We start from the raw sequence: 26,532 nt of genomic DNA on the forward strand, positions 1-26,532 counted from the left end.
GGATGAAGTTTACTTTGGGGTAATGAAATTGTTTTAGAACTACATAGAGGCAGTGGTTGCACAATACTGGGAATGTACTAAATGCCACTAAAATGTTCATTTTAAAATGGTTAAATTTCATCACTGTTTTAAAAAAGAGAACTTGAGAAAATTAAAAATTATTGATCAAATACTTTACAAAATTACTTGAACATTCATTCTTGGATGCAACATCACAATTCTGGCTGGGAGTGGTGGCTCACGCCTGTAATCCTAGCACTCTGGGAGGCCAAGGCTGGAGGATTGCTCCAGGTCAGGAGTTCAAGACCAGCCTGAGCAAGAGCGACACCCCGTCTCTACTAAAAATAGAAAGAAATTAGCTGGACAACTAAAAATACATATAGAAAAAATTAGGTGGGCATGGTGGCGCATGCCTGTAGTCCCAGCTACTCCAGAGGCTGAGGCAGAAGGATTGCTTGAGCCCAGGAGTTTGAGGTTGCTGTGAGCTAGGCTGACGCCATGGCACTCTAGCCCAGGCAACAGAGTCAGACTCTGTCTCAAAAAAAAAAAAAAAAAAAATCATAATTTTATGTATCTATTCCCAAAATACAAAAAGACAAGGCTATTCACTGAATTATTTTTAACAGTAAAGCATAATATATATGCCTAGAAGCTTTAGGGAGATAAATACTCATATATACATATTTGCTTTCTCTTAAAATAGAGTAATAAACAAATTTTTTTAATTTACACAAAAATCTATATACTTACCCCCCCTTCACTAAGCCTATGTAATATGACTATTATTTGGATGTTTGGGTCATTTTCAGTCTTCAACTATTACAAATAATGCTTCAATGAATCTCTAAAAACCACAAGTGAAATAATATATACAAAACCAACTGTGTATCAAGTTGTTGTCAAAACTATTGAGAGAGAAACTATCTGAAGTAGAAAAAAAAAGAAAAAAATCCCAAGGAGTTTTCAGTAATCATATTATTGGTGGTGATTTTATTATTTTGAGACCTTCATAATGCAATAATCCCATTAACCCTTGCATTCCTAACAGTAACTTCCATTAAGATTTCAACACAGTTTTGGTTTTATAATACCATGTAGGGGAAGTATTCTCCAGTCAGACATAATATCCATTTCTATAAAACATTCAGATAAAGGAGTCCAACCACTTCACATAAAGCCTGTTTGAACATTCCAATTTCCATCTGAACTTTCACTTTAATCCATCAAGCCACAAATCTCTATCTCTCTCAATCTAACTATTGCCCAGTTGTTGACTTCACCAACAAATTTGTTACCAAAGTACATGGGGCTCTTGTGTCAACGAGTCCAGAAATGTCTCTTCCACTCCCATGACCATTTTACTTACTCATGTATATGTGGACTTACATCCCTAGAGTGGGTGAGGTAAGAGCCAAGGGACTCTGGCCCTTCCGTCATCTTCATTTTTATTAACTATTGAACCACTTTCCCTGGTGACTCCAGGTCAAGTTTCTTTTTTTCATCTTTGTCTTCCATCTTTTTAAATTCCTCCCAACTGAGATAAACAGAGTGGACTGATGTAGGACCAGCATGAGCTCTCACTGGTACAGCCAGCCTTCAATAGGGCTGCATTAGGACCTTTGTTTCAAGTCCATCAGCATTCAATATACTCATCCCATTTCTTAATAAACATCAACCCCTACTAAGATGAATTCCTTGGTTTTCCACTTCTGTCCTTTCTCCTTTTCTTGTTTATAACTCTAATTTCTTTATAGCATCTTTAAGACCCATAAGAGAAGCTGAGAAAGGAACCTGGTACAGTTTCTCAGATCACTGCTTGATTTTATAACAATATGGTCACATGGGGTGCCCATATAAAATGAGCCACCTTAATCACTGCATTTACCGTGACCTAGGTTAAGGGGCATATTCAGTAGATGCCCCTTTTATATTTCATCGTAAAGCCAATCCAGCATGACTTGTACATGAAGCACACAGCCCCTTCATCTGGGGTCTACCACTTAGCATTTATAGGAGAAATACAGTTTCCCTTCTCAGGTGAACAAACTTTATAGTAGCTTTCACCCAGTCCACCCACTACTTCAGAAACAAACTGCTGTGTGTCTGGATCATCCACAGCCATCTATAGCTGTTCAATGGTCAGTCATATATCATCCCGAACATTCTCTTCTACTGAGTAGCATTCAAAACCAAAAATACTACCCATAAGTTAGACACTTCCAAGATCCATTTTAGTAAAGATTCTTTAGGACACTGATGGTACAGAACCACAAAATAAGACAACTTCTTTGCACTATGCCCTCTGGTTTCAGTAGTTTCTTGGTTTTGCCCTCCATCCTACTGTACAAACTTCCCAGTAACCAGAGGCCATAATAGTGCTGTTTGTTGTCCTAGAATAATCTTTACAGTTGGGGGTGCCTTTGAGGCTAGTGGTCATAGTTCAGACTGACTGAAATTTAAGCTTGGCCCAGCATCAAGATTAACCCCAGCACCCTTTATTACTTTCATTTTAGCTATTACAGGTAACAAGAACTAAGATAATGTATATTTAGTTTGTTTCTTATTATTCTGCATTTCCTAATGTAACCAGTGACCCATCTCCTCAAGTGTTAGGTCTGCTATTCTTTCTAAATTCCATCCTGTTAACTTTTACCTTCAGTAACTAACAGATCACAATGTAGCTATAATTTCACACCACAAGTGACTAGGAAGCCAGCTAAGAATCAAAGGTTCCTTATCCCCTGTCCTTTTATCCTTTTTCTTCCCAAACCACATTTCAGTAAGTCACAGTTGATCCAGAAAATTCCAATTTTTCTGACACCAACTACAATGACTTCTGACACTAACTATCCAGAGTTAGGCAAAACTTCACAGGTTAAGGGCGAAGTCTTCCACAAGAACGACCTTACTTCAGATACCAACTGCAGGCTCAGGGGTTCCCAAGGTACCTATACTTCTAAGCAACTAACTTACTCCCTCAGGTTTGATAATTTGCTAGAACAACTCAAAGAACTCAGGAAAATATTACGTTTATGATTACAGCTTTATTACAGAAAAAAAATATATAAATCATGATCAGCCATAAGAAGAGACACACAGGGCAAGGTCTGGGACAGTCCCAACAACAAAGCCTCCATGTCCCCTCCCCGTGGAGTTAGGACAGGTCACGTCCCTGGCCCATCCATGTGTAAAAATATACACAGAGTGCTGTTAACAAGGGATGCTCACCCACGATTCAATGTCCTAAGTTTTTAGTAAGGTTTCATTGCATAGGCATGGCTGGTTGAATTATTATCTACATGACTGAATTCAATCTCCAGTACCCTTTCCTCAGTTCCCCAGAAGTCAGGTTAATTATCACAAGGCTCAAAGCCCCAACCCTCTAATCATATGTTTGGTCTTTCTGGCACAGCCCTTCCCTATCCTGAGTCACCTAATCAGCATAAACTACCAGGGCCCACCATGAATTTCCTATCACTCAGGAAATTCCAAAGATGTAGAGGCAAAGGAATTCTACATAAGAACTGTACTCTAGCTGATAAAGTTGTTTCCTCTAGTGATATAAGTTAAGAATTCTGAAATGACTATGCATGTACACTGGAATTAAACAATTAAGTAAATAGATGGTTGATGGTGAGCAGTAGTTTCTCACCATTACTTTTTTTTTTGTTTGTTTGTTTTGAGACAGAAAAAAAACTCTGTTGCCCTGGCTAGAATGCAGTGGCATCATCATAGCTCACTGCAACCTCAAACTCCTGGGGTCAAGCGATCCTCCTGCCTCAGCCTCCTGAGTAGCTGGGACTACAGGCACACAACACGACACCCAGCTAATTTTTCTATTTGTAGTAGAGATGGGGTCTCCCTCTTGCTCAGGCTGGTCTCCAACTCCTGAGCTCAAGCAATCCTCCCACCTTGACTTCCCACAGTATTAGGGTTACAGGCATATAAGCCACTGCACCGGGCCAATTTCTCACCATTAAAGTGAGAGGGTACAGATAAGCAAGGGGAGGAGGCAAGAATGATGCATGTGATAATGGATTAGAGTTGGGAACAACAGTATATGAACTCATATTTAGTTTAAAATGCAGGTGGTTAGAGATAGAAATATTAACACGTATGTTAATGGGTTATTACATATACATATATCTCCTTGCTCCTTCACCTGAAAGGCCCTAGAAGCATACAAATCTTGATTTCTAATACCTTCTCTGATAAAAGGAACCAACGCTCCTTAGAAAAATAATTCATTCTGGGACTGAGGAAGGAAATATACAAGACGAGCCTGGAGGATTTTGTAGTACCAGAAAGTAAAAAAAAAAAAAAAAAAAACCCACAACGATAGAAGCATAGATTACAACCAAAAGTATAAAATAAATACCTATAAGTTCATACTTACATAAAGAAGCGATTAAATATAAATAAATGAGAGAAAAGAGACAAATCCCTTGTGGTCTTGCAGTATAAATCCAACTAATTTATGTATATATTCTACCCTTAAGAAGATAGAACATAACTAGCCACTCCTAAAGTGTGGGCTGCACATACTGACTGTCTTCCCAAGAGTACACTATGCAAAAAGAGAACAAAGAGAGCAAGTTTACCGCAGAGAAACCAGATAACCACTATCTCAAGACAGGTGTGATCAGGGTTAACATCAACAGTGACAAGTCATATTGACATTATATACCCTTGATATGATATGATGAGAATGACATTTTATGTTCTTCCTCCAAAAACACATTACCCCAGTATAACTATTAATATAAGAAAAATATCAGACAAATCCCAGTTGAACAACATTCTACAAAATACCTGACCAGTATTCCTCAAAATCACCAAGGCCATCAAAAACAAGGAAAGTCTGAGACACTGTCACAACCAAGAGGAACCTAAGAAGATATGAGCATTAACTGTAATATAGTATTCCAGCTAGGATCTTGGGACACAAAAGGAAAAGGAGGGGAAAATTGAGACTATCTGGACAAGCTTGCCTTTATCTAATAAGACATCAGTATTGGTTCATTAATGTGATAAATGTACCACACTAATGTAAGATTGTTTTCTTTTTCTTTTTTTTTTTTTTTTTTTTTTTGAGACAGAGTCTTGCTCTGTTGCTCCAGGTAGAGTGCAGTGGCTTCATCATAGCTCACTAGAGCCTCAAACTCCTGGGCTCGAGCAATCCTCCTGCCTCAGCCTCCCGAGTAACTGCGACTATAGGCACATGCCACTGCACCTGGCTAATTTTTCTATTTTTTTGTAGAGATGGGGTCTTACTCTTGCTCAGGCTGGTCTCAAAGTCCTGAGCTCAAGCAATCCTCCCAGAGTGCTAGGATTACAGGTGTGAGCCACGGCTCCTGGCTGTAAGATGTTAAAAACAGAGAAAACTTGGTGTGAGGTATACAGAAACTCTCTCAACTGTTCTGCCAATAATTTTGTGAACCTAAAACTGTTCTAATATGAAGTTTACTAAGAAAAATTGAACATTTACTGGGTTCTTGATACTAAGAAATTATTAATTTATAGATACAATAATGGAACTATAGTTATGTCTTAACAAGAGTCATTATCCTTAATTAGTAAGACATTAAAAATATCCATATATAAATTTATAAGTATACATTTACACATAAATGTTTTATATTAATATAAGATTGTGATGATGTATAAGACTTTCTCAAATTAATCTTGGTTTGGGGAGAGGAGTAGATAAATAGGGATATAAATGAAAAAGACCATAATTTGATCACTGTTGAAGCTGAGTGATTAGTATAGTGCATCCCTATGACTATTCTCTCTAGGTCTGAATATGTCTGAAATTTCCATAAAGAGTTAAGTAATCACCTGGTTTAAAAATTTAACCAAAAGGGTCAGAAAATAAACTCTAGGAAATTTCACACAGACACACACACAAAAAAGGTAAAAGAACAAAAGCTTTAAAAAAATAAAAACAATTTAGAACTCAGGAAAATTAGCAAGAAAAAATCAAACAACCCTATCAAAAAGTGGGCAAAGGACACAAATAGAAACTTTTCAAAAGAAGACAGAATGGCCAACAAACATAAAAAAATGTTCAACATCTCTAATCATCAGGGAAATGCAAATCAAAACAACAATGAGATACCACTTATCCCCAGTGAGAATGGCCTTTATCCAAAAGTCCCAAAACAATAAATATCGGTTTGGATTCAGACAGATAGGAACACTCATACACGGCTGGAGGGGCTGCAAACTAGTGCAACCTCTGTGGAAAGCAATATGGAGATACCTCAAAGAGATACAAGCAGATCTACCATTTAATCCAGCAATCTCATTACTGGGCATCTACCCAAAAGAACAAAAGACATTCTATAAAAAAGACATCTGCACTAGAATGTTTATAGCAGCACAATTCACAATTGCAAAGATGTGGAAACAAAGTGCCCATCAATACATGAGTGGATTAATAAAATGTGGTATATGTATACCATGGAGTACTTACTACTCAGCTATAAGAAACAATGGTAATACAGCACCTCTTGTATTATCCTGGATAGAGCTGGAATCCATTCTACTAAGTATCCCAAGAAAAGAAAAATAAGCACCACATGTACTCACCATCAAATTGGTTTTAACTGATCAACACCTAAGTGCACATATAGTAACAACATTCATCAGGTGTCAGGCAGACGGGAAGGGGTAAGGAGGGGATGGGTATATATACACATAATGAGTGCGATGCACACCGTCTAGGGAATGGACATGCTTGAAGCTCAGACTGGGGGGTGGGGACAAGGGCAAGATACGTAACCTAAACATTTGCACCCCAACAATATGATGAAATAAAAATAAATAAATAAAAACAATGCAACAGAAAATGAGAGAGAAAAAAGGCACAATGAATATACAATAGCCAATTATTAGAAGTTCTAGAAAAGGGGCACAGGAATAATGGAAAGGATAAAATAATTAAATGTGAAAATTTTCCAGATTTAAAAGAATAATGGAGCAAATTCCTCATTTAAGAAGGGTTCAAAAATGCCATTATTTTGTTTAAAATTATTACCTAGCATGTACCCAAAATATAGTAAGTGAAAATAAATGAATCCAGACTAACTCTCAGCCCCAGTGACTTCTAATCCAGTGTTCTTCCTTGTCTCCCACTGTCACTGTGACACCCAAAAAATCCTACCCAAAGAGATTTCAGGTTTCAGATTTTATTGCTATAAAACTCTTTCTTGAAAATAGACTGAGGCAGTAAGTCTAACCCTAAGGAAAACTAGAATGACCAAATGTGGTGATAGTGAGCACTTTAAATGAGCTTACAAAACACCACCACAATACAGCCATTATATAGAAGAAATTTCCTTAACATGGAGTTAGTTCCCAGACCAAGAAAACAGAACAGGGCTGTGTTAATGTGTCTACACAAATTCTTTACAAAGAATACCCTATGAAACAAAACCCTTACTTTAAAAAAAAAAAAAAAACAGACTGTTCATCATTGTATTCCCTGTGAATTATTAAATAGAAAGAGAAAATTTCAGTTGTAGCTCAATTCTTTACAAATTTCTCTTCAGCTCTCAAGAAATGATCTTAGGTTTTCCTCTATTCTTCCCAGGAATAAATCTACTTTAATGCCAGAAATAACACCTAAAAAACTAAATACAGTGTAGAAATTCAAAAATCTGAGAGCTACAGAGGAAGAAATGAGTAGGAAAGTGTGTGGCTCTGACTCCAAAGTGCTTCTTTCAAAAGGCACAAAGAAATACGGTTTCACTTCAGGGTCTCCATTCTGAAATGATGATTTCTCACAAAATATTTAAAGAACTCTACTATGATAAAAATAGGGAGTTGCAGAAAAATAATTTTCCTTAAAGCAGAATAATCCCTGAAACCCATGAATATGTTAGATTACATGGTGATGAGGCAATTAAGGTTGCTGAGTCAGCTGACCTTAAAATAGAGAATTATCCTGGTTTATCTAGATGGACCCAATGTCAACATACCTTAGAATGAAAGACGAAGGCAGAAGAAGAGAGTCACAAGGAGAGTGGTCAAAGAGATGCAGTGTTGGTGGCTCTAAAGATGGAGGAAGGAGGCTATGAGCTAAGTTAGAAGTTGGAAAAGGCAAGAATATGGATTCTCCCCTAGAGCCTCCAGGAAAGCACGCACTCCTACTGACATCTTGATTTTAGCCTGCTCAGACCTGCATCTGACTTCTACAAGACAAGAAGATAACAAGTTTGTGTTGTCTTAAGCCACTATGTTTGTTACAGTAATTTGTTACAGCAGCAAGAGAAAGGTAATGTAGCCTGTTTCCTCAAATTCTATTAATTAGACTTATTTCTGTTTCTCTTGTTTTAGATTCAATCCTATTCTCATTGCCTATACTTTTTATAGTTTAAATATTTGTTTTCCTTTTTCTCTGGTGCTTCCCAGTAGGCTGAAAGAGAAATAGGTCAACATATAAGCATACGAGCACCTGAAAAGGAAGGAGAAAAGAATCAGAGCAGCACTAGTGAGACTTCTGATGGATACCAGTCATACAGTATGTTGTGCATCTCAGTAATAAGCCCAAGTCAAGTTTTGCTAGACTGAACTTTACTTAATCCTTTCTAAATCTACTTAAGACTTCACAGGTTTCAGATGAATAATTTTAGCCATATTGATTATAATGGTGGGTGGCAGATTTCAATCAACATGTATGCTTAATTAATTGAAATGCCATGTGCATTAGTGGTATAGTATATTCCCTGGTTTTTGGATGATAAACAATGAATGTAGTTAATGTCTCCAATTCCTTCAGCAGCCAGAATTCTCTTCTTTTAGATTCAAGTTTCTGTCCACAAACCAATTACATTACAGTGCATCAGTGAGTGCCCATTTAAGCTGAGCACAGTCCCATCAGATTTATTGCGCATTACATCAAAAGAAGCTTCATAAGTATGAAAAGGCATTTCTTTCTGTTATGTTACTGCAGAATTTCACATTTTAAGGACATTTTACTTCTGAGGGGGTGGTAATAAAAATATTATAGGATGATTTTATGAGATCATAGTAATCTCAGAGATTTATTAATTACAGCACTTAAGATTTGATAGTAAGTTTTGGTTAAGAGTAGATGGTGACTGGAATGTTCTAGGAAAACAGAATATCAGAGTAGAATTATCAGAGTAACAACCATCATACAGTGATACTGACTAGCACCTTCATGTGCAGAAGTTTCTAAACAACTGAATAAGAGCTGGTATGGATAAAGTAAAGTGACAGAAGCATTTCTTTATCTTAATTATGAAAACAAATATGCACTAGGATAGTCATTGTAGCAGTTTATAATTGCAAAATGTTGAAAATCTTAATGCTCATTGTTGGGACAGTAACTAAACAATGTACATCTACAAAATAGAATGAAGGTCTCTATGAAGTGATGTGAAGTAAGTAAATTCTTAAAATGAACCATGATGTCGGGGGACCCCAAAATGAAATACAAACTACCACATGAACCTAACCATATTACAAACGAGTAACACAACCACACTGAAGGGAATGAGAACAAAAAGAACTAACATAAACCTGGAAAACAATGCCTCCACTGCATGCTGTAAGGCTAAAGTTTAAGAAAAATGGTAAATATTATAAGTTAGTAAATTTATTTTTCCTGGAGTATAGGTTAGCAATTCTGAAACTCTGTGTATACATATTATATACCATAACCCTATTATACACTATATTCTAATACATATATATAATGTATAAACACACTATATATACATACATCACACACACACACACACACACACACACACACACACACACACACACACACGGATTGAACTAATTAAAAATATTGTGGTTAATGAAAGCCAGGTGTCTCACTTTCTGAGAAAAGGGATAAAAATAAGGAAAGCAGAAAGGCTACAATGAACATTGTGGTATTGGGCTGGAGTCAAAGGCACCAGAAGGAACTCTTGGTTTTTAGTATACAGATGAATACAGAAATAAATATAGATGTGTGTGTACACATGCAATTCGAAGCTCTGTCTGCCATGATGCCTAAAAGCTATTACACCCCAGTAGCGACAAGTACACCTAGCCCCCAGATTTTGGTTTCTAAATGTCATTCTCTGGTAAAATTCTTCCTTGGAGAAATGATGATTCGAGCGCTGAGGCAGGGAAAATACAAGATGAGCCTGTACTATCTTATGGTGGCAGAAAATAAGGAGGTTCTCAAAAATTAATGGGGCCACCAGAAAGGCACAGGAACCAACCTGCAGGCACTCCCAACAGCCAAATTTGGAACAATTTGAGCAAAAAAATAAATAACCATGAATTATACACATAAAACAAAGTAAATAAATAATCATGAGCCCATAATGATATAAATCATTTTAGACAGAGAGAAAAAGGGCACAGTTCTTCCTTGCAGAATTCCAATTAATACAGAATCAATAGATGCTAACATTAATTACTGTTAAGAAATAAAATGTATGCACAGTCTCTAAGTATCTGCCCACAGACTCTTATTTATAGAGGGAAAACCAGTAACTTTGCATTAGAAAAACCTGGCAGATACCACCTTAATCAAGTGAACAAACTTAACATCATCAGTAATAACAGAAACCAAAATCATGTATTCCTGATGTACTGAAAAGGGTACAGTATCATCTCTATGGCATTCTTGTCAAAATGCATAATCACAATCTCATAAGAAAACATTCATAGAAACCCGTGTTGAAGATCCTTCTACAAAACAATGGGTCAGTTCTCTTCAAAAGCATCAAAATTATGAAAAAACGAGAAAGACTGAGAACTATCACAGATTGGAAGCACTAAGGAGATAGGACAATCAAATGCAACATGGGATCCTGGATTGGATTTTAGACCAGACAAAAAAGACATTAGTAGGGAAACTGGCAAAATTCAAACAATGTCTGAAGATTAGTTAGTATTATATCAAACTTAATTTCCCAGTTTTGACCATTGTACTATGGTTATGTAACATGTTAACATTAGGAGACAATGAAGGAAAGGTACACAGGGACTCTATTTTTTTAAGTTTCCCTGTAACTCTAAAATCAGTTCAAAATAAAAAGCTAAAAAATAAACAAAGCTATAGTATATATCCTACCTTTTTGGCAGGAAAATAGTTCTAACTTGCCACCTTCAGGTTAATGAGAAAGCCTATTAAGCACTAATAAAGGAAGTTTCAGAACTAGGAATTTCAGAACTAGGGAAAAGTCTCAAAACACATGCTGCAACCTCTAACAAGGGAAGAACACTACAGGTTATATCATATGAGAAACTAATTACACAGCTTAGGCTGAAATTCAGTCTATTATTCTCCTGCTATTTTCTACTTCCTCATATACATATACATGCAACCCAACTTAAGCTACCAAGTTGGCAGCTTCTGACTCCTAAAACCAGGAAAGGGATAAAGGATTACAGAATTATCACCTAAATGCCACTAAAAGATACACAGTCTGAAGGCAGTAAGTTTGACTACCACAGGACAATAAAACAGAATAGCCTGAACTAAAAATGTTTACTTACTTACTCAAGCTAGAACAGCAACTTCAACAACTCTTAAAACTTGTCCAATTAGTGAAAGACATTTAACTTCTCAGCTTCAGTGTCCCCATTAACTTTAACAAGTTTGTGAAATCTGTCTGATCCAACTCACAGAATTCAATATTTTCTCCATAAATATTACTAATTATGCATCTACTCTATGCATCAGGTACTATGCTAGGTAAAAGGAACACAGTGGTGAAAATATTACTCTTTTTATTAACAAATTACTTTTAAGATCATAAATAGAAATATTGATATAATATTTAATACTGTATTTTTCTTATACTATTAATATTTTAAAATTCAATCTATAATTATCATTTGTTCTTTCAGTTTGAGATACTAGATTTTCTGTCTTTTCTGCCCTCTTATTGCCCTAGGGTTGTCTCCCAACTACTCTCCACCTTACACATTACTCTTAGGAATGTTGATACTCCTTTCACACATCATGATCTTGTGATACCCTGATGCCACTGTACATGCTGTCATTCCCTGTACCTAAAATGCTCACCCTCTCACTTCCTTGGCCAATTGGTCAAATTTGTATTCATTCTTCAAAATTCAACTCAGATGTTATGTCCTCTTCAAAATCTTATGAACAGACACATACACACACAGAGTTAGACCTCCCTTCCGTGTTATTTCAAGGCTACATACATGTACACTAACTATAGCATGTAATACTTATAAATCCATACTACAATCATCTGTTTATAATTTATCTGCCTATCATACAAGACTTTGAATTCATTAAGGATAAAGATAGCCTTATCCATCTCAGTATCTTCAGAACTTAGCAGTATGCCTGGAACGTATTTGACCAAAAGCTCAAGAAATAATTATTGTACTTCATGTTGCAACATACTTACTCTAAGAAACATTAATATCGAATAAAAATATAATTACATTTAAAGGGTCATAACATATTTCATAAATTTAAACTTTTTTCCAAACACTAAAGTTATATTAGTAGGACAAGAACTCATGTTCATAATTAAATATACATAGAATATAATTAAACATACATTAAAAAATCTGTTGAGAAAAATTTAGTTTCCTCATCTCATTCTGTCCCCTCATCTGTAACAATTGAATTGGAGTAGATACCTTCTGTTCTTTCAAGTTCTGTGATTCGTGTCAGAGCATAGCAAAAAGTATCAGTAACAGTTTGAGATTTCCATTTACCTATATTAGGACAGACTCAACTTTCTGTAAGCTGTCACTCCACTATCACATCTTTGCTGGCATTACATTTTTAGTGATTTGCGGCTTGCTATTATGACACGTGATACCTTAGAAACTTACTTTGTAATAGGTTATGTCATAATGTGTATGGAAAATTGGTGAACAGTATTAAAACAGTAACTGTAGCTTAAGTGTTTGTATTTATTCTGAATTAAAAGGCAATATTTATCATACATCATCATAGCATCCATTTCAGCAAGTATTTATTGAGTCCTCACTTAGTGCCATTAACAGAAACCTATAGGAATGATGAGAGGTAATAACTATAATCACGACATGTAGTAGGAAGTAGAGATTCAAAGTGACCAGACAGACAGGAAAAAGGTGAGAAAAGATCATACAGAGAAGCCAAAGTTTAAATTCAACATGACAAGGAATGGAAAAATCAACAGGAAAGTAACAAGTCAAACTGGCAATAAGATAATTTGGCAGAATGAACAGAAACAGAAATATTAGTTATAACTTCTAAAAGTGAGAACGTGATGCTTTTTCCCCCCCTACAGTCAATCAATAATGAAATTTGGTCAATTGTATCCCAACACCTGTTTTCAAAACTACCCACCCCTCTGGATCTTCACTTTGCCACCACCTTAGTATAAGCCACTACCTCCCTCTCGCTCGAACAGTAGCTTCCAGCATCCTGTCTAGTTTCCCTTTAATTCTATCTTCATATAGAGCTTTTTAAAAATGTAAACCACATTATATCACTTTCTAGTTTAAAATCCTCCAATAGTTCCCCTACAATTTTGAGGACAAAGATCCAAATCCTTCGAGCTCTGTAAAAGCTCAGTACTGACAGCCTCCTCTCCTCCCACCCCTCTGAGTCAAGACTATCCTGGCCTTCACATAGTTCCTCAAATACTCCACAATCCTTCTTGCCCTTTCCTAAAACACACAACATTTTTCCAATTACATATACCCTTTTTAACCTAGTTTATCCCTGAACTAACTTGGCCTAAATATAATTTCCCGAGAAAGCCTTACCTAACACCCACATGAGACCAGGTCTTCCAGTAATACACTTTCACACTTTGTAATTCTCTCTAGTATTTCCCTGGTCATCAACTGAAGATACTTAGTTGGTAAGTTAGCTAAATATTTCAAATGCATCTGCCCCCCCCTTTAGAATATAAGCACCACTAGAATAGAACCTGTAACTGTCTCAATCACTGGATCCTCAATGCTTTGAACATAATATACACTCAAATATGTTGAATGGATTGATGAATACCTTTTGCTGGGGCCAGAAGAATCATACTGGGAATGACTAAAAGGAAAAAAAAATGAAATGCCTAAAAACTTGACAGACTTATATTTGGTTGGAAAAGTTGATTTCTGAATCTTTAAATTATCTGCAGTGCTATAGTGTAGAAGTAGGCAATTTTTTTCTTAAAGATCAGACAGTAAATATTTTAGGTTTGTGGGCAATGTAGTAGTCCCTGTTGCAACTACTCAATCATGCCACAATAGCATGAAAACAGCCATAGACTGTACATAAATTAAAGGACATGGGCTGTTGTTCCAATAAAACTTTATTTACAAAAACAGGTAGGCAACCTCCTGGTCCTTGTTAATGTATGTCACAGAAAAATGAGATAGAAATTAAACAAATGCAAAACAAAACAAAACAACCTTCTCCTTCCATTTTAAACTCATAAAGAAGCCTTCCCTGAAACACTGACCATAAAACCTTCCCAAACTTTGAATTCTTAATGGTTTAGCATATGTTACTAATTAGAAACACACAATGACCCTTCTTTTTTTTTTTTTTTTTTTGGGACAGAGTCTCACTCTGTCGCCCGGGCTAGAGTGCCATGGTGTCAGCCTAGCTCACAGCAACCTCAAACTCCTAGGCTTAAGCAATCCTTCTGTCTCAGCCTCCCAAGTAGCTGGGACTACAGGCATGCACCACCATGCCCGCCTCATTTTTTCTATATATTCTTAGTTGTCCAGATCATTTCTTTCTGTTTTTTTAGCAGAGACGGGGGGGGGGGGGGGGTCTTGCTCTTGCTTAGGCTGGTCTCGAACTCCTGAGTTCAAACAATCCACCCGTCTCGGCCTCCCAGAGTACTAGGATTACAGGCATGAGCCACCGCACCGGGCCAACCCTTCCTTAGTGGTCAGAATTAAGTATGTCTCCTCTTTTAATTTGGATCATGAGTTTCTGCTGAGGTAGCAACTGTCTCTTCATATATATTGCTCAGTAACTAGCAGCAGCACACTATTGCTACTCTAGTAAAAAATGCATGCTGGGCTGGGTGCAGTGGCTCCCAACTATAATCACAGCACTTTGGGAGACTGAGGCAGGAGGATCCCTTAAGACCAGGAGTTCGAGACCACCCTGGGTAGCACAGCAAGATCCTGTCTCTATAAAATATATATATTTTTAAACTAGCCAGGTGTGATGGCACATTCCTGTAGTTCCAGCTGCTCAAGAAGCTGAGGCAGAAGGATCACTTGAGTTCAGGAGTTTGGGGCTGCAGTGAGCTGTGATTGCACCACTGCACTCAAACCTGGGTGACTGAGATCCCATCTCAAAAGAGAAAAAAAAAAAAAAAGCATGCTGAACAAATTAATGAACCAAAAAGAAGAAATACATAGAGAAAGCCCTCCATATATTACTACCGCCTTTTCTTCTTTTATTCACAGAATCTACCACAGTTTGGTACAGAGATGAACAAGCAGATAATCTGAATGCTGTGATTTTCAAAAAAGGTATTCTCCAATAAGACTCCAAATGAACCATTTTCCAAAAGGCAGACATTTGATAACAAACAGAAAACAGAAAAATAGTATAAATCTACGGTGCCAGCAGAAACAATGAATTGGGAGCCAGTTGTTCCAAGTTTTAATTCCTCTGTATCTCTAGAGTGACTGTGTCACTTTCCACTTTCTAAGCCTCAGTATCATTATCTATGAAATAAATGGATAAGACTAATGTCTATGACCTTGATTCTATGGCATCTAATTTTTCTGCACATAAAAGAAACTACAGCTTTGACAAATAGTAAAAAAGTCAAGTGGATAGAAGGAGGGAGAGAAACAATATATAAACTCCATTGTGATAACTAATATATTCATTCTAAAGTGAAAATTCAGAATAAATGTATAAAGTGACAGAGTATATTTAGGTCCAATGTCCAACAAAACAAAAGCTGGGAGATATAAAGTAATCCCATCTTCCCTTTATTTAAAATCATAGTGCAGTCATACCTTGTATGCTGAGCAGTTATGATATTCACATCTCAAGAGAAACACAATGGAAATGTAGGACAATTAAAATAATCAAAAGAGTGAAAACTGTCCATAGGAACAAGACAAATATTTAAAAAGATGTTTTATCCCTCAGTTAGAGGAATCTAGATCTCTAATTATTATAAGTAGTTATCAATGTAAGGTTATCAATAATATCAAACAGGTATATTTATCATTTAGATTATTAGTAAATAAAGGGTATGCCATTATATTAATACATTCTAATCTACAGAGTGCTAATCTAATGTTATCCGTGAGAGCACTGGACTCTGTTTTCAAGTCAGTGTCATAAGCCATTTTTCCTAGAAAATAAAGAGTTGAAAATATATAGTTGTACGCATAATACCATACATAAAAGGAGGTGGAAAAACCATTTAAAATCTGACCGAGACAATGTCTTCACCATCCTATTAGCTCTTAACTGTATTTCTTAGAAAAGAGTCTTTAAATCCCATGTTAATTTATAGAAAATATGAATGCACACACATGTACACACTGCTACACATTATTTCCAGTTATTATAAGGCATCAAATATTAAGAGTAAAAATATTTTAAAATCTCCAAATGATAAAACCTATGATTAGCTATAGCACTAATAATCATTGAAAGGCCATTTGAAGAATAACTATGACATCAGTTTAGATTAACTTAAACTGAAAAACAAGTTTGACTAAACTGTGCTTACAATTTACTATTTTATTTTTAAATCATATTCATAACTTAGAGCTAAATCTGTTAACCTCAAAGGATAATTATTTTAATTAATGACAGTACTATTTTTTTTTTAAATTTGGGAAGTATGTCTTCAGTTATATTAGACAAAAGGCTCTTTGAACATGTTGACATCTTAATCCCTGGAACCTATGAATATGTTAGGGTACATGGAAAAGCGGAATTAAAGTTGCAGTTGAAATTAAGGTTGCTAACCAATTGACCTTAAAATAGGGATATACTGGAATATCTAGGTAGGCCAATATAATCATCAGAGTCTTTTAAGTGGAAGAGGGAGACAGAAGAAAAATCAAGTTAATGTGATGGGAGAACTAATCTGCCATTGCTGACTTTGAAGATGGCAATGGCCTAGGAGCCAAGGAATGCTGGCAGCCTCTAGAAGCCAGAAAGGGTAAGGAAATAGATTCTCCCGTAGAGCATCCAAATGCAACACAGCCTTTCCTACCTTGATTTTAGTCCAGTGAAACTCATTTTGGACTTTTGAGCTCCAAAATGGTAAGATAACAAATGCTTTAAGCTAATAAATTTGTGGTGATTTGTTATAGCAATGAGAGAAAACTAATACACCACCAGATTTATAAATGTGTTTTTCACTAAGTCTGACTCTGATTACAAAAACAACAAAAGCAATCTGGATGTTCTGAGATTCTTTTAGGTTAAAGGATAGTAAGTTCTTTTTTTTTTTTTTTTTATTTCGAGACAGAGTCTCGCACTGTCACCCTGGCTAGAGTGCAAGAGTGCAGTGGAGTTATCATAGCTCACCGCAATCTCAAACTCCTGGGCTCAAGTGATCCTCCTGCCTCAGCCTCCCAAGTAGCTGGGACTACAGAGACATGCCAACATGCCCAGCTAATTTTTTCTATTTTTAGTAGAGACAGAGTCTCACTCTTGTTCAGGCTGGTCTCAAACTCCTGAGCTCAAGCAATCCTCCTGCCTCAGCCTCCCACAATGCTAGGATTATAGGCATGAATCACCACACACAGCCAGATAGTAAGTTCTCTCTCTCTACATACTCACAACAAATATAGTATTCATAGGTGCCATATTTTTTCCAAATAAACAATAATATCTTTCCCCTATGAAACAATTTTGCAATAGATGCTTCTAGAATCTTTAGAATTGAGCTGAACCGAGGATTCTCACAAATCCTTCCAACAAAAGTTACTGTGCACTTTCCTAATTGGTTATAATTAAATACTGTCACATAAACTGGACATTATGATAATCTAATTTACATTGTCTAAAAATTGGAGACGTTTACACCAAATTTTGAATTGAACCAATGTTGGAAAAAAATAAAGCTTTTAGCTTTCTGGACACTTTTAGACCCAAGCTTCCATACTATTTACATAAAATGATCCAGATCCTATGAAGTTTATTACATATAGCAGCATTTATGATAATTTTTAATATCATTCATTTTGATAATAAAACAGATATATGTGAAGATCTTAGAATATTTATACTGCATCTATATTATTAAGATGTCCAAAAACATCTCCATACATCCTCCTTCAAATCTGCAAGTGGCAAGGAGAGGAGACAAACACTGAGAAAAGTGAGAAAGGCATACACACAGATAAGACAAACACGGGGAGTTAGAACCGGAGTAAAATATGAAAGAGTATCCATGTACAGGGTATCAGGGCTTGACAACATCAGTGGTTATGATGACATCCAGGATCAGGGCAGAAAAGGAGGACTGGAGGCAGGGTTAGCCGGGTGAGATGTGGAAGTTTAAACAGAATACATGTGGGAAATGGTCTGATGTGGGCAGTCAGAGACTAAACAAGGTAAGAAGGTCATCCACGCATGGGGGTAGCCCACTGCAGAAGTTTGAGAGCCCAAGTAGGGTGAGAAAGACATCAATGTAAAGAAGGAAATAGTGACAAAGAGGGGAAATTGATTACACAGGAGGTTGATCAAATAAGTACAGTCATGTACCGTATAACAACATTTCAGTCAACAAATGGCTGCATATGCAACAACAGTCCCATAAAAGTATAATGGAGCTAAAAAATTCCTATCACCTAGTGAGGCACTGATGATATAGCTGTCATAACATCATAGTACAATGCATTACCTTTTCTGTGTTTAGACATATTTAGATACACAAACACCATTGTGGTCTAATTGCCTATAGTATTCAATACAGTAACACACTGGATAGGTTTATAGCCTAGGAACAATAGGCTATATCATATAACCTAGATGTATAGCAGGCTATTCCATCTAGGTTTCCATAAGTACACTCTACAATGTTTGCACAACAAAGAAATCATCTAACAACTCATTTCTCAAGACATATCCCCATTTTGTTAAGCAACACATGACTGTAAATATTTTAAGGATAAGGCAAGTCAGGTTTATCACCATCAGAGAATGGACAGAATGGAATCCTGTGGTGTTGGATTGCAACTGGAGGCATTAATGTGAATTCATGGTTTTCAACATATATAATTATGTAGAAATAAATATTGATGTATATGTATGTGCACATATATATGCATATACATATTTTCCAGCTCTCTCCACTGAAGAGGTCTGGCAGGAGCAACTTTCCAATAGCAGAGAGCGTATGTAGCCCCCAAAACGTAGCTTTGAAACTGCATTTTTCATTAAAAAGAACCAGGGCTCTACAAAAATAGCTGATTCCAGGCCTAGAGCAAAAAAAGTACAAGATGAAACTAAAACAGCTTGCACACAAAAAAACCAGGGAGTGCTCAAAGAATGAGGAGACACGGAAGAAAAGGACACAGAAACCAACTGGAAGGAACACTCACTGGCCAGAAGACTAAAGAGATTAAAAACCAAGATAACCAAAACTAATAGATGATTCTAACTTGGATGTTTTATTATAGAAGATACTATTGTTCAAATGGAGAAACTTCAGTGGGGTCCAAATATTAGATGGTAGTAATTTATCCATGTTAACTTCATGATTTGCATGGTTATTCTGTGGTTATACAGGAAAATGTTCTTGTTTCCAAGAAATATACATTAAAGTATCAGAGGATCATAGGCATCAGGTAGACAGCTTACTCTCAAATGGCTCAAGGGGTAAAAAAATCATTTGTACTCTATGTTGTCATGTTTTAATTGGCACAAGTACACTTGGTCTCTGCATCACTTTGTAGAGACCATCAATACCAGCTAACCCAACCTTTTCACTGTCATTTCATAAGTACAAAATGAATGGGGAAAATAACACTCCACAGTGGCCTCAGGAGAAAAGATCATAAGGAGGCTATTAATTCACGGGGAAGGAAAGAAAGGACAAACATGAGTAAGACTGAAAGTTCAGCCATGAAAATAACTTTATGGACCACAAGCCAAAATTTGAGACTCTATTCTAAACCAAAGCAATATAATTTAAAAACACATAATAAGAAACTGAAAACGGATGCAGGATTTGTGCTAAAACCTGGAGTAAATGGGCATAAGCATCAGAAAATGAGAATTTTATAATAGAAAATAAAAAGTTGTAAATATAATTCACATCACTAGCACTTTAGTTCTCTAGGTTCCTAATCTAATTTTTTAAAATCAACAGGTTCTACCCTGGCATAGGAAGAAAGATGAATAAAACACAGTCTGGTCCTGGCCTTCAAGATTACTTCAGTGTAGGTGGGGCGATCAATACAAGTATTATACTACAAGACAAAACGAAGTGCTAAAACTAGGACAAACCAATATGGTTAGAACTAGAGAAGGAGTACTTAATTCTAACTGAAAGGCACCATTTATTGAGTACTTACACACTAAGTATTAGGGCAAAAAGAGATGAAAAGAGGCAGTCTTCACAACCTAGCAGAAGGGAGAAAAGCAGAAAACCAGATGTGATTTAAAAGTACTCTGGGGTCTCATCATTGAACAGTTAACCCTTAGCAGGCGGAGAGAGAAAAAAAGTCTGAATATAGCCTTACAAAGTGAATGGACGGGAGCATTTAGAGAAATATAAATAATCTCAAATAGTCTTTGCATGGGGACGTAGGCAAGGCAGTAACAGTATGATAAAGGGCCCCTGAACATGGATACAGATTTAAAGCAGCAGCAACATGATCTTACCAGAGTTTATTGAAAACAGTCTCACAGTAGCATGAAAGACTGTTAAATGGAGTGAAAACTAGCAGAATGGAGACAAGCTGCTACCATCTCTGAGATAATATAATATGAATACACTTCAGAAAGATTAAAGCATCTCTGTTCTCTTCCTTAAAGTAAAATAAACATAAGCCAGGCACAGTGACTCATGCCGCTAATCCTAGCACTTTGCGAGACCAAGGCAGGCGGACTGCTTGAGCTCAGGAGTTCGAGACCAGCCTGAACAAGAGTGAGACCCCACCTCTACTAAAATAAAAAAATTAGTCGGGTGTCATGGTAAGCACCTGTGGTCCCAGCTACTTGGGAAGCTAGGCAGGAGGATCACTTGAGGCCAGGATTTTGAGGCTGCAGTGAGCTATGATGATGCCACTGCACTCTACCCAAGGCAATGGAGTGAGACTCCATCTCAAAAAAAACTAAAAAACAAAACAAACCCAGGCTAAGTTAAATGACAGTAAAATCACTCATACAAAATTAAAGAATAATTTTAAACTTCCTATTTATTCTAAAATTCAAAATAAAATCAAATAAAGCAAACACAGACCAGATTTTATATTCCGATATTCCTCTTCTATAGTTTTGGACTAAAGAAATTCCAAATTTCAGGCCATGCGCGGTGGCTCACTCCTGTAATCCTAGCATTCTGGGAGGCCGAGGTGGGAGGATCGCTCAAGGTCAGGAGTGCGAGACCAGCCTGAGCAAGAGGGAGACACCATCTCTACTAAAAATATAAAGAAATGATCTGGACAGCTAAAAATATAAAGAAAAAATTAGCCAGGCATGGTGGCACATGCCTGTAGTCCCAGCTACTCAGGAGGCTGAGGCAGGAGGATTGCTTGAGCCCAGTAGTTTGAGGTTGCTGTGAGCTAGGCTGACGCCACGGCACTCTAGCCAGGGCAACAAAGCGAGACTCTGTCTCAGAAAAAAAAAAAGAAAAGAAAGAAAGAAAGAAAAAAGAAATTCCAAATTTCAGTATAAATAACCTAGGAAACTCGTATCTCCACAGTGAACTACTGCTAAGAATATTCTAACATTCAGTATACATTTAAGTCTCAATAAAGTCTAGCTATATCAATTACCAAGAAAGAAACCCCAATCTAGCCAGCTGTTCCCTAGTAAAACTACTGTTCCTTAGTACAACAAAGATAAATAAATGTATAATAAAACATGCTAGTATCTTTAAAAATGAGGCATAACTACTTGTTGGTGTGTCAAAAACATTCAAGAAAGTGTTTGAATCTACCTTTTAAAGTGAAAAAGATCATTTTAATAAGGAGTTAAATTTGCCTACTCTGTGAAGATAAGGCCAGATTGATAAAACAGAGAAAAATAAAGCCAGATCATCTGCGATCATCTGGTTCAAATACTTTTTGAGGCTTCCCATAAAAATCATTCCAAAAACAAAGGCACTCCATGTGATGATTTAAAATTATCACTTCTTAAGTATTTCAGTGTTAGGAAATCAGTCATAGTGAAATTGTAGTTGCAACTCCTCTTCAATGAGAGCTCTCATATTGGTCACTGCACTGCAGTGAAGAAGAGTCTGCGTATGGCTCACTGTGCTCACAAGAGGAAAAAATGTTTTTGCCTACTATTGGGCACATACAATATGATTACAATATTTATTGGAAAAAATGCTGTATTTTATCTTTTAAGAAAAGTTTATTGAGTTGAAAAATTTTCAGTTATCATGAGTAGATATTAATATAAGGCTGACAATCAAGAGCATTAGACTGAAAGTATGGTTAAGTAGTAAACTAGTTCCCAACCTATCAGTATCAACTTACTCAACTCCGCTGGAATTCATCCTAGTCGGAAACAGAAGGTAGTAGCTGGTCCATAGCTACTTCAAAGGACTGTTCTAAAAATATAAAAGATGATGAACAAAAAAAGATACTATCACAAAGTGAACAAAGATTAACTGCATCATCAGTACCTCTGCTGAGAGATCCCCAAACCCATCCCCAGGTTAGATGATTCAGTAGGAGGACTTGCAGGATTCAGCATACAATCATATTTATAGCAAAGATTTATTTAGGCAAAAGGATATAACACAAAATAAGCAAAGGAAAGGCATATAGGACAAAGCTGAAGGAAACCAAGTATAAGCTTTCAAGAGTCCTCTCTTAGTGGAGTCACAAGGGATGTGCTAAATTCCTTCAGCAATGAGTTGTGACAACACTCACTAAGTGTACAAAGTGTCGTCTAGCCTGGACCTTCCTAAGAAACTTAGTACCCAAGGTTTTTATTGGAGGCTGGTCATGTGGGTACCCTCTGCCTAGCACATACCAAAATTCCAGACTCCCAGAAGGAAAGCAGGTACCCAGCATAAATAACATTGTTTGTCCAAACACTTTAGGCACAGCAAACCTACCACCCTTACCATTTATGAAAAGTTTTATATCACTATAGGGAACTGTTAACCAGCCAAGGGTTAACCTTTCAAGCAACCAATCTAAGGAGAGGCAATCTCAGACCTGCTATGTTAATTAACTTTCTTCTGCACAGTACCCCAAGTATACTGTGAAAGAATATTCAAGAGGATAAATTATTGTGCCTCATGTCAACTTCATAGGTATTAAAGTCTGAAATATAAAAAAATTAAAATAATTAGAAGATTATAAAATAATAATAAATAGCTAACATTTGTTGAGGTCTTGCCATGTTCCTGGAGTTAATAAGTGTTTTATACCTACAACCTCAGTTAATGTTCACAGTGATCCCATCAGGTAGTCGGAGATGATACTCAAAATACTCAACAACCAGTATCACAAGAGGATCATATGACTATTAATACCATTCAGGTATGGACTCCTTAACATCAGTCCTCGAGGTAGGTACTGTTATTATCTTCATTTAAAAAAAAAAAAGAAACAAACAAACATAGAGGATCCAAAGACACACAGCTAGTACATGACAGAGATGGGATTTTAATGTGGCTTGTTCCAGAACCCTTACTCTTAGTCACAATGCTATAATGTCTCTCAATGCACAGAATACTTGTATGGCCCTATGATAGGAAAGGATGTCTTACACACACACACACACACACGCACGCACACACACACATGCACACACATGCACACACAGGCACATGAAGTAAACATTATAAAGAAAAACATTACTAAATTTAATTACATCAAAATTAAAAACTATGAATGGTAAAAGACACAAAAAACAAAGTTAAAACAAAAGCCATGGGCTGAGAGACTACCTGCAACACATTACATAAGAATTAAATCCCAACCACGTAAGAAAGTTTTCCGTATCAATAAGAGTAATTCATATAAAAGAAAACAAAACAGCCAGTAAATACATGAAAAAATGACTAAATCAATAATGATATAAATGTAAATATAAATGACACACCATTTCACACTCATGAGACTGGTTAAATATTAAAGTTAGACACAGCGTGTGGGGTGAAGATGAGGACAACAGAAACCCTCATTCACTACTGGGAAGTATAAATTGGTAGAACCATTTTATAAAGAAATTTGGTAATATCTAATAAAGTTGAAAATACACTATTCCTAGGTTTATATCCTAGGAATTCTATTGCTAGGTTTATATCCTAAAGAAACTCTGACTTATAGGATCAAAGAGAATGGAATAAGAATGTTCATTGCTACACTGTCTAGATACTATTATTATTAGTAAAGAATAACTCAAATGTCGATTAGGGGAACAGACAGCAAAATATTGGTATATTCAAATGCTAGAATATTACATAGCAGTAAAAATACACTGGAACTACAACATAAATACACAGGTACACAAAAACATAAAATTGAGTAAAAAAAGAAGTTGCAGAACACTGTGTCACTTATATAAATTATAAAACAAAACCATATTGTATATTGTTCATAGATACATTAAATGTTAAAAAGAAATGAAGACAACCTACACAACATGCCTTAGAACTCATTATTTTTAAATAAGGCACATTAAAAGAAACCCACTGCTTATATTTACTACTAGGATTTTATTGAATGTATTGTTTAACCAAGGTGGGGGGGGGGGAGGCTGAAAATTAATGATCTAGTTTCTATAGCAAGCATTTTGGAAAAGAAAAACAAAGAAAAACAAAGGAAAGTAGAAGGAAGGAAATAAAGATATGAACCGAAATCAATAAGACAGAAAACAAGCAGATATCAAAAAATCAGCAAAGTCCAAATTTGGTTCTTGGAAATGAAGAAAAGGAGAGGAAATACCAATTATCAGTAACAGAAAAGAGAAAACAGACATCATTATAAGACCTTAAAGACATTGAAAAAAAGATAATTCTAAACAACTTGTACCAACAAATGACAAATTTAGATGAAATGGACAAAGTCTCAAAAACCAACACAAGAAGAAACATACATATAAATTTTAATGGGCCAATATCTATTTTAAAAATTAAATCTATTATTAAAAACATTCTCACACAGAAAACTCCAGGTCCAGATGGTTGAATTCTGGTAAATTCTTTTACATACTTAAGGAAGAAGTAACATCAATTGTACAGAAACTCTTCCAAAGGTCAGAAAAATGGAGAACAGCAAGATCTTGATACCAAAACATGACAAGAACACCAAAAAAAAAAAAAAAGGAAAGAAAATTACAGAGCAGAACAATCTTGCTCATGAACATAAATACAAAAAGCATTAATAAAATATTAGCAATTCAAATTTAACAACATTTAAAAAGATAATACATCACAACCAAGTGAATGTATGCCAGGAATGGGAAGGTAGTTTAATATTTGAAAACCAAGCAGTGCCGTCCCCACACTAAGAGAAAAAAATATAATTTCATCATCTCAACAGATATAGAGAAAACATTTGGTAAAATTTAATATTCTTTCACAAAACAAAAATGAAATAAAACTTTGGTAATCTGATAAGACCCCCTCCCCAGTCCCCCCACAAAGACTTTAATAGTTGTGAACTATTAAAGCTTTCCCTCTGAAATTCTATCCCCATTAATTCAACATTATGTTGGTGGTCCTAACTAGTGCAATGGGAACAGGGTGGGGTGGCGAGGTAACTTGCAAATGGTATGATTATATAGTATATGCAGACATTCCAAAAATATCCACAGGCAAATTATTAGAACTAATAGGTGAATTACTGGAAGAACAAGTCAACAGACTGTAGGGACCAAGGACTTTGGCCCCCTAAAGGTTCACTGAAAAATCACTGACACAAGGGAGATTGATTAATAGGAGAAAAGGCATACAAATTGATTTAATGTGTATACACAGGAGTCTTCAGAATGAAGACCCGAATAAAACAGGGCAATTGTCTATTTTTATGCAACAAAGTATGGACAGCCATTTAGAAATATGATTGGACAAAAAGAATATAATCTACTGCTCACAGACTGAGTGGGGAAACCCAGCAAGGCCTGTCTGTCTAGATTCTTCCTGGCCTCTATAAGCATACATTCCTTCCTTCTGGGTATAAGGCAGGGCCCTTTCTGGAATGGGAGTCTTATGACCTACAGTCAAACAAAGTAGGTTGGATAATTCCTTTATGGCTTGTTTTTTACACAAAATAATTTTAGGTTGTATGCCTGTCTTCAGGAAAAGGGGTTCTGATTTCTATGACCCACCTTGGGGAAGAGCGATTCTAGTGTCTATGGCTTGGGAGAGAATG

At 36.2% G+C, this 26,532-nt stretch overlaps 1 protein-coding gene across 6 annotated transcripts in view; it reads right to left on the reverse strand.

Moving 5' to 3' along the window:
* Positions 1-26,532, reverse strand: part of CCSER2 (coiled-coil serine rich protein 2) — a 187,400-nt gene that overhangs the window by 117,021 nt on the left and 43,847 nt on the right. Inside the window, exon 1 of one of the 6 annotated variants that reach the window (XM_045569350.1) lies at positions 22,678-22,695. The exons of 3 other annotated variants lie outside the window; for them this stretch is intronic. Coding sequence is in view for 1 of the 3 variants with exons in the window: in XM_045569348.1 (XP_045425304.1) it covers positions 22,734-22,751 (18 nt within the window). In the remaining 2 variants the exon portion in view is untranslated. 2 more of the 6 variants (XM_045569349.1, XM_045569348.1) reach the window with 2 other exon arrangements.

The sequence above is a fragment of the Lemur catta genome, chromosome 14, assembly GCF_020740605.2.
Source record: "Lemur catta isolate mLemCat1 chromosome 14, mLemCat1.pri, whole genome shotgun sequence".
Classification (NCBI taxonomy): Eukaryota; Metazoa; Chordata; class Mammalia; order Primates; family Lemuridae; genus Lemur; species Lemur catta.